We start from the raw sequence: 10,042 nt of genomic DNA, 5'->3' as shown, positions 1-10,042 counted from the left end.
TTTTTTTTTTGTATTACGATGCAAATCAGCATAATAAACGTGATAAACCAAAAGGGTGAAGACTGATACGCACAAAAGAAAATCAACAAAAGACACAGGAGACACCACAAACTGATGATCTGACTGAAATCTGTGTTCAGGAATCAGAAAGGACATTATTATTAACATCAGCACCTCCAAACCAGACAGCCAGCCTGGAGTCCAGCTGACACAGTCACACACTTTTAACTCCTAAAAAGATGATTAAAGAGGATAAAACGCCCAATTTCCGTAAATAAACCAAAAGAAATGGGTGAAGTTGGGTATACAGTAAGGAGGCTTCAGTGAGGGGGGAGGAGTTAAAGTTCAGCCCCCCCAGCTGCTGAGTCCGGATCGGATCACAGCACGTTGGTATGAGGACGGAGGACATCCGTGATGAAAGAGGACATGAGACCACAGCAGATCCTTCTCAGCTGATCCCGATGAGGACATAAACGGGTCCTGTGGAGGATGAAACGGGCTCAGAACAAGGAGATCCGGGTCGCCGCGACGTTTTCCCGCAGCGTGGAGGAGCTGAGATGAGACTGAAGCTTTCTCTCTGAACACAAGAGGTACGAGGCTGAGTGATGAAGCTGCGGATGTAAAACACCTGGAGGGCTTAAAATACAATTTACTACGCTCAAACAAACACTTGTTAATCAGTAAAATAATTTGAATAATAGATAAGAAGAATTTATATTTAGCTTCCAAGTAACCAACCTTGGTTGTAATATTTTAAACAGATATTGAGCAATAAATAGTTCTTTCGGAAGGTCTTTAAAAGTTTTCTTTGGACTTTTGCTGCCTTTTCTCGCACTTGCAGTCCAGTCCTTTCACCAGACCATTTTCAAAGGCATGTGTTTGTTGGGGTACTTAGCTCTGACCTGTGAATTATTCAAGCATAAAAATGCTCCTAACTCACGGGATGAACCATGTTATGTTTACAAAGAACAGACAACTTAACAAGTTTTAACAGAAAAGGACAGACAGAAAATAACGGGGTTTTTTTGCACCAGCAAGGTGATTCCAGTGGTCCTTAAAACTTTTGGAGAAACTGGACTAAAGAAGTGTCAGATAAGAAAAATATTGGTAACAAGATCTGCAAGTGATGTCCTTATTAAACAGGATCAGATCCAGCAAAGATCTGACACAGGACCTGAGAGACGCTCAGTCGATCCATCTACTGTTGGCTGAAGCCTCGTCAGAAATGGTTTTGGAAAGGTGGCTGTCAAAAAGCCATTGGCAAGGAAGAGAAAGAGGGAGAAAAGACTGAGATCACATGACACAAGAACTGGACTGAAACTCAGCATCAACAGGTCTGATGGAGGGACGATTCCTCCCCAGAACCCAGACATCGATACTACTGAAGCAGTGTGAGATCATTTGGACAGAGAATAAAACAAAAGGCAGAAACGTCCAAAAAAGAGCTTTGGAAAGTCCTTCAAGAAGTCTGGAGAACTATTCCTGAAGATAATGTAAAGAAATTACAGAAAGCTCATCTAAAAGGGTTCAGAGTGCAGAATAAAGCTGCTCAGACCAAATATTCTCTTTCACGATCATTAGAAGTATAAAAGATTTTCCTCATCAAATCAAACTTTATAAAGAACTTTTCATGCTGAAAGCAACATGAAGTGCTTTACATGATAAAAAAGCAGTTCATGCATAATAAAAATAAAACAAGCCTTCACACACACCAAAATAGATAACATAGCAATAAAAAACAAACACTCATTTCACACACAGTCGCACACACATACATGCATACACACAAACAAAGAATTTCTATTATTGTTTTAGCTGTGCAATGTTAGGAGTGGTGGAACAAGTTAGTTTGCTAAAGTAAAAGTGTACAGCCATGCAGAAACACTTACTTTGCATGAAAAAGTAGGTATTTGCAGCTTAATGCATTTAAAGTAAATGAGTATATTTTGTCTATATGCCAGTATTAGAATATTATTAGAAAGGAATCATTGCGTGAGCAGCATGTTATTCCATCAGGTGGTTAATCAGCTTCAATTTGGTTTCAGGTTTGGAACATTTGGTTAAATGTTGGATTTTTTAAATTGAAATTTAATTTTGGTTGAAATAAAGACACGAGTGAGGCTGACCGTTAAATGTAATCAAACAAAGAGTGGAGCTATAAAGCAGCAACGATGGAAACTTTTTAATAAAGTTAGAATATCTTATCATTTTATTCCAGTTAATGTACTTTTCTCCCTTTCAGAACAAAAACTAAAGAAATCTAAAATGGATGAGCAAAAAGTGCATTATCATCATTTTTATATTTAATTTTCTTATATTTAATTTAGTCTGAGGTGGAATTTTTTTCAGAAATGTTAAATATTTGGACACTTGATGATTTTATTGAAAATAAATTTTCCTTAATTTCCTTTTATTAAGAATAATTGCAGTTAGTGAGTCCTAAACCTGCAGAAAACAAGCATTAATGGCTGATACTCTTCTAACTGTAGTTTTACTGTGTCAGTTATTTGAGACTATTTATCTCATCCAGAGCTAATTCACAAACAATCCAGGATCCAGATTAAAGTTACCAGAAGTTAACCTCTTCACCTCTGGAACAATTTTTTGCTAATCTTACAAACTTTTTAAATAATCCTGGATTATTTGACCTTAAATAAAGTCCAGTGGACAGGAATCTGTTTTGAGGTGAAATTGTTTACCAGTTTGAATCAGATGAGTGAACTGCAGAAGAAAAGGTGCAGGAACAAGTCGTAATCTGCGTACAGTAGTTAGTGTTAATCTGGCCCTGAGGGGGGGCAACAGTCTGTTTGTGTTTGTGGAAAAACATCTGTATTTGTGGGGAAAGCATGTTTACGTCCTGAGTGAGCTCATCTGTGCTGCAACCAGAGGCAACATGGATCATTATCATCACACCGGAATCTCATGACTGATTAGTGCAAAGGTGACTGTTGCAGCCCACTGTTCCTTCTTATCTGCTCTGGTTTAACTGTCACATTCTGTATCATTCCTGATCTTATTAATCAGTCAACTATTTAAATCTATTAAGTGGTGAAGAAAAATGGGGAAATGGTCTGTAATGTTTTGCTGGAGCAACTCTTTAATGTAAAGTAAAGCAAAGAAAAGCTGATTATTTTCAACTTTAAGAACCACGAGTGAGGAAGTTAGTTTTATTTTCCATTAATGATGTAAAATTCACATTTTAACACAGCAGTATTATAACTTGTGTAATTTAAAGAGTCCCGAAACTGCATCATGGTTGCTTTGCTAGCTCTGAGTCCTTCAGTGAAGAAGCTGTTGTCTGTTTTCTTGCAGTGAAGATCTGCTGGTGGTCGTCATGTCCCTGTGGATGATTCTTCCTGTCAGCCTGCCCGTCTTCACCATCACAGGAATATGGGTGGTGTGAGTCCCGGAGATTTTTCTAAACGAACTGTACACAAGCCTTTTCTGTCTGTTTGTTGATGTAAAGTTTTAAAATGTGTTTCTGAGAGATTTCATCAACGTGGAGCCGGTAAACCAAACTGGTTTATGAATATCTTGAGTTTGGAAAAGATTTCTGAAAAATGTGCTAACTTGAGCAGGTAGGGTTTAAATAAAAAAAAATATTCATGAATAAAAAATAAGCTTTTTAATGTTTTATGTGGTGTTTACGGAGTCCGTTTGGTGACATAGACAATATGTGAATCTGTGGCCACAGACTACTGATGCATGGGAATGAGACAATGAATTCGTGGCCGTGCATTAGTTATGTGTAGGAAGTGAAAACAAGCTGTGGCAAGCTCTTATAATATAGGAGCTTGCATATCATGGTAGTAGCACACATATAACATGGATAATATTGATTTTTTTATTTATTTTAATCTTGGCATGAATTAATTAGTTGTAATCCAGATTTCTGGGTTTGTCTAACAGAATCATTTGCAACAAAACAACAGAGAAAGGATGATGAGTATTTTTTCTATAATCTTCATATAATCTTTGATAAGATGCAGATTTTAGAGTGAAATTGGAGGCTAAAAGTTGGCCAGGCCTTAAAACTCAAATCTATCTATGACTGTTTTTGGAATGTCTGTTTTTTTTATGTAGAACTTCAACCCTTTTAATCCCAGTCAGCAGCCGACATGATGTTTCCAGCCTCAGCTGTCAGATTATGAGGCTAAAATGATGTAAAATGAATGTATGAATAGATATAGCAGCATAAAGGCCGACCAGAACAAGAAAGCAGGATTTATTACTAACAGAACTTTGTAGAAATAACACACGTCTGCACATCATTCTCTCAAGTCTCGGCTTTAAGGAGGAAAATATTGGCATTGAAACAAACACACTCAAAAAAACTATTTTCATATTTACACTTTTTATTCTAGCTTTTATTTACAGCTATTTGTGCTAATATTGACCTACTATCCCCACAAAACCCACTCTAACTCAGCTGGTTTTTGGCCAATAGAGGAGCATTATTTTTCTTCTTTTCAGACACACATAGAACTTTCTGCTCGTTTATTGATCTTTGACTGCTCCTGATTGGACATTACTGTCAATTTAAGCTCTCTGATTGGTGGAAACTTAGACAAGAAGTGACATCATCATAACATCACAGTCAGATAGAGGCTTCTTAGCAACATAGGGGTGATGTGATCTCTTTTTATGATGAAAACGTGATAAATAATGGTGTTATCATGAATCACTCATTGTTTTACCAGATAGTCTCTGAATAAACTCTACGTTTTATGGCTGGATTGTAAACCTCCTTGACGGGATATAAATGTCTGAAAAACTTCCGTATATCACCTATTTACTGCATAGAGTTACAGTACACACTACCATTCCTGAGAAATTATTGCAGTAGTGCTTAGGGACGCCGGCGATCTAGTGGAATTTTAAGGGTTAATATACTCAAGAAGAAGGGGAGCCTGACTGGGGAAAGTGTATTATAGTATGCTTTTTTAGTAAATGCTTGTTGATACTATACACGCTCATGCAAGGACCTAAACCTTATCCAAATGTATTTGTTTTGGCTGAAGAAGGATGACTGTGTGGCTGTTAGGAAGAGTTTACAATGATCTTCCTGGACCAGATGTCCCTTCATAAGTGTGGTTACAGTCTACCTATTTTCCATGCCACGATCACAACGGCCTCAGCTGCCTGTACAAAGTTCACGTATGCAAAGCGTGTCCTTTTTTGGAAGGCATGAGAAACGATGGGCTGTTTATTCAGCGACTGTGTAGGAGAAGAGTAATCCTTGAAATTCCTGGTGCTGGGTCTGGTCCTGGCTTTTCTAACATTTGCCCCCCACTATCCCTCCTGCTTTTGGCTTTAGTCAGTCAGTTGCCCACATACAGCAGTCACATCTGCAGCTCCTTAAATAACAATAGCACATAAAAACAGCAGCTTAGATGATTGAAATTAGTGAGACACACAGCATGGGATAGAAGAGGGGATGTTAAGCTGAAGTACAGTTCAGTTTTCCCCTCACATTACAGTCAGACCATAGCCTGTTTTTGGCAACCAAGAAAGAGATATAAGACTTCAAATTTTTTAACTTACATTGCACATCTACACTCCCTGGCCACTTTATTAGGTACACTTGTTATTTTTTTTAATCATCCATTTACATGGCAGCAACTTGATGCATTTAGTCAGACATGGTGAAGACGACTTGAAGTTCAAACAGCATCAGAAAGAGGAGGAAAGGGGATTTATGTGACTTTAAGTTCAGGGAGCAGTGGCAGGTGGAACATCTCGCCATGCTTTTGTATCTGCAGTCGTGTGCTGAGCCCAGGGGCAGAGGAAGGAGCAGAAGCTGGAGAAACCAGGAAGAGCTGGTTGTCTTGAGAAATACTTGACAATAAAAACATAGAACCTGTGGGTATTAATGAAGCTCCAACAGTTACAATCTGGGAATCAGTAGTTCTTTATTCAACGACTGACCAAGATCAGCATGATCTCTGCTCACCTAAATCAGTTCTTCTGAACCTGCACATTCTCTAGTTATCAGTGATTGTTTGAGGCCCTCCAACTGTCCAGTTTACTATCAGAAGTCCAAATGTTTAGCTGATTCATGTGCTTCTTATCTGTGGATGCTACTGGCTATTTTGACAGAAGCAAATACCACTACCATCCCAGACTACTTTCTGGACACATTCCCAAGCTCTAATAAAAATGTTTGCTTAATTATTTGCTTTCCTTTCTATATGGAGGGGCTTGAGCTTTTCACCTGATCTGTCAAGCAGAACCCAGCTACCTTCCAAAGGAAGCTCGTTTAAGCTGATTGTATTTGCAAACCCTTTAGGTCACTATCTGACTCTCATGACCATAGGGGAGGGTTGGAACATACATAGACCAATAAATTGAGAGCTTTGCCTTTGACTCAGCTCTATTCACCACAATGGACCAGATAATTACTCATTACTGATGATGGAGCCCCAATCTGTCTGACCATCTCTCGCTTCATCCTGACATCACTAGCAAACAAGATCCTGAGAAACTTAAACTCCTCTGCTTGAGACCGAGACATGTTTCCAATCCAGAGGGCGCACTTCACCCTCTTCTGGTTGAGAATTATGGCCCATGAATAAAGGGCCATTTATGCTTAATGCCAAAGATGGATACAGAGCATTTCATCCGTCTTTTATGTCATTTACGTAATTTACATAATTTGGTCTGTTTTTGGTGCCCTTGTGGATGCATTCCCTGATTCATCAGTGTAGTAACATCAGAAACCGCGGGGGAAGTGTTGAGGAGTATAGCTGACATGTTATCTGTGAAAGAAACAGAAAAGATAAAGAAATAGTTAATGACCGCACAGACCACCGCCATCTACTGCACTGCCGCTTTTTAATGTCTCTTTCTGAGAATGTGCATCTTCATGATGTCCTCCATTGCTACCATGTTTGCTGTTGACTGAAACGGACTTCGGAACTCAGCCCTACCCTCTGGTAAATACATTGGATAACAACCATGTTAATGTAAGGGAGGCATGGAAGTATGAGGGCAATGATGTTTGAAACAGACGTACATATTTTCGTACGTGAAGGCAGCACAAAAGGGCCTTTTAGAAGCTCTGACCTTCATCCCAACCTCTTTGCACTCTGCCACCTCAGTGCATGCTGAAGATGGCCTGAGGAAGCAAACAGAACCACATTATCTCCAAATCCAAATATCTCTGCCTCTTGAGATCCTATCCGTGAATACCTCAAAGGAACTGGTGACAGAGGGGCAGCCTTGGCAGAGCTTAACAGGTTCAATTGTGCTGAGATTATGGACCCAGCTTTTGCTTTTACCATATAAGGATCTAATAACCCACAAGAAGACTCCAAGACCCCATATTTATCTATCACTCCCCACAGACTTCCCTCCCCCCAGGGACGTGGTCTTAAACCTTTTCCAAGTCTACAAAAAGCGTGAAGACTGACTTATCAAATTGTCATGGCCACCTAAACAACTCTGCAAGGGTAAAGATCTGATCCATTGTTTCACAACCTGGATGAAACCCACACTATCCGTCCTGAAACGATTTTTCCAACACTGTGGAGTAAACTTTTCCAGGGAGGCTGGTCACATTCTCTGGTCCCGGTCACCGGTCAGAGCATGAATGTTTCTGGTCATTCACCAAAGCACCAAATCTGCAGTTTGGTTATCAATAGATTTCCAGCCCCAGGGAAACTGTTCTTGCATCTTGTAATTGGTGATATGTTTCAGTCTGATGCTTGTTGCAGACTCCTGAGCTGCAGGGTTACTCTTAACACATGGTTCATGGTGTTTCTATGTGTTCTGTGAATTTTTTAAAGCCCGGTTTCCATCACAGGATACAGCTTGGTACGGGATGGAACGTTACACAAAGATCACGGTTTACCAAACCCAACTGCACCAAACCAACCCATTCTAAATCTAATTTCTTGTTGGAAACAGGGTTTAAGTGATTCTAGGATGTGTGTTTATGTCGTAGTTAAATGCTCTGTGCACGTGTGTGATGAAGACAAGCTGCCTCAGTGTTTGTCTTATGACTGAAACAATCTCTTCTTACTTTTTTCTTGTTGACGTTAATGTTCTTATCTAAAACCCAAATATTTTTGTTACCTTTAACTTTACAGATATGCGATGGCTCTTTATAACCAGCACGTCTGCCCTGTGCACAACTGGTAAGAACACACACATGCGCATGAACTTAGTAAATTTTTAAATCAGGTATTTTGTCCTTATTTGCATGATAAACTGTACAAATGTCTACCGTGAGTTCTACAAAATGTTTTTTTTAATCTTTTAGCTTGTTGCTCTGGTGTAATGGCCCTTCATCAAATCATAAGATATGACTGGGCATTCATTCAAAGTGTTATAGCAAAGACTCCTATTTGTGCTTAGTCATCTCCTAACTGGTGTTTCACAAGTTTTGTACTGGGACACCCTCTCTGCGATTTACACCACCTTCTTGGGTCTGATTATACACTCTCTTGACTTTTTTTTTATCACTTCTATGCAGATGACACCCAGCTGTACCCCTTATTTGTGCTTTCAGGATCCACTTAATGCCTACAATGTGATTTAAGAGAATTCAGTTTGTCTTAGTGAAAAGAACCAAAAGAACTTGGAGGAATATCTAACACTGCTATTCCTATAGTTGCCATGGGTACGGGCCTCCACTGCAGAAAGGGACTTTAAATGAAGAGTTTAGGGCACAGCAGAGAGGGAGGGGGACAAGCCTTATATTTTCCAGAAAAAATCCACTTTATTTTCAAGGTTACCTTGTTCTGTTTAAATGATCAGTGTCATCAAATAGACAAGACAAGAAAGATCTCTCTCCATTTTCATTTACAATTTTTTTTTCCCCCTGAGCAAACACTAAAAACTTGATAACGGATAACTGATAAATTCTGTGTGTAAACCAGGCCAACAATCTTGACTCCTTTGGTGGAAATAAATCACTAATACTTAATGAAAAACTGCAGCTTTATCATCAAGTTTCAAGACTTATTTTTTCCCCCAAATTTTTTTTCATTCATCTGTGCTTATAGAGGAAGCTTGTATTTTCTGATACCCATGAGTGTTTGGTGTAAAAACAAAGAAAATTAGTTTTTAAGTGCAAGTTTCTTACTGTGGATTTATGTGTTCTCCCTCGGTGAAGCATGGAATTTAACCGAATTAAAAAAATGATACCTGGAGTGATTAAGTTTACTTTTTGGGCCTATTTTGCCAGATTAATCTTTCTCCACACACACATGAGAAAGACTTCTCTCCTGGCTTCATGGCAAACTTGGTCAGTCTTAAATCAAACACATAGTGAGGAGCTAACTGCAAAAGGAATGTAGAAATAAAGAGAATGAAGGGCTGTGGCGGGAAATGATAACAAGAGGAAGTGTTTAAAAAGAAACTGGTGGGGGAATGTAGGGAGTGGGATTTTGGGAGTTTGTAAACTCAAGTTGGAGCAAAAGAATGCAAACAGATGGCCTAAGTGGAAATTGGAAGAACTTGTTAACTCTGATATGAAGTAAAAAATGATCCTCCTACATTTGTGTGAAAGATAAAAGTTCAAGGGGGGTTTGATCCTTTCCCAGCAGCCATCAGGTGAGACATACGGTCTCATAATATTTTACAGCTGTTTGCCCTGTACAGCATCCTGAGGCTGAGAAACTGCACTACACACTTTTTTTATCTGTCTGGTGCATCAGCATACAGCGGTAGTTTACTTTATGACGCTGTGTCACACGCTAGCATCTAGATGTCAACAGACTGACCATTTTGAACATGTGCAAAGGTTAATTCATCAGTGAACGCAAGAAATTGTTAGTGAAGGAAGAGCTTGGACTGACTTTAACGCTGGACAGAGCTCAGAGAAGAAACGAGATGCAAAACGGATGTTGGATTAGCTTTTGTTATGGGGCACCTCAATGAGAAAAAATCTGCCAAAGTAGGAGGGCTTTTACATCTTTAAGACTAGATTTATTTTGGCCATTTGTACAGGAGGCAAATCAAAAATATAACTGAAACTCATCTCTATAAAAACAGAAAATGATAAGGTTCAAACAAGAGAAAATGACCAAGAACAAAG

General features: G+C 39.1%; 1 protein-coding gene across 3 annotated transcripts in view; it reads left to right on the top strand.

The window, feature by feature from the left end:
- Positions 1 to 247: 247 nt before the first annotated feature.
- The window catches only part of LOC121632870 (transmembrane protein 150A-like), a 29,262-nt gene continuing 19,467 nt past the window's right edge, over positions 248 to 10,042 (top strand). The window contains exons 1-3 of one of the 3 annotated variants that reach the window (XM_041974645.1): positions 248 to 590; positions 3,313 to 3,399; positions 8,091 to 8,138. In XM_041974645.1, the coding sequence (XP_041830579.1) occupies positions 3,335 to 3,399; positions 8,091 to 8,138 (113 nt within the window). In that variant the 5' untranslated portion in view covers positions 248 to 590; positions 3,313 to 3,334. Of the gene's footprint in view, positions 591 to 3,312; positions 3,430 to 8,090; positions 8,139 to 10,042 lie in introns of those variants that run through there. The other 2 variants (XM_041974647.1, XM_041974646.1) reach the window with 2 other exon arrangements.

This window comes from Melanotaenia boesemani, chromosome 21 (genome assembly GCF_017639745.1).
Source record: "Melanotaenia boesemani isolate fMelBoe1 chromosome 21, fMelBoe1.pri, whole genome shotgun sequence".
NCBI classification, from domain to species: domain Eukaryota; kingdom Metazoa; phylum Chordata; class Actinopteri; order Atheriniformes; family Melanotaeniidae; genus Melanotaenia; species Melanotaenia boesemani.
This window is presented reverse-complemented; position numbering and strand designations above follow the sequence as displayed.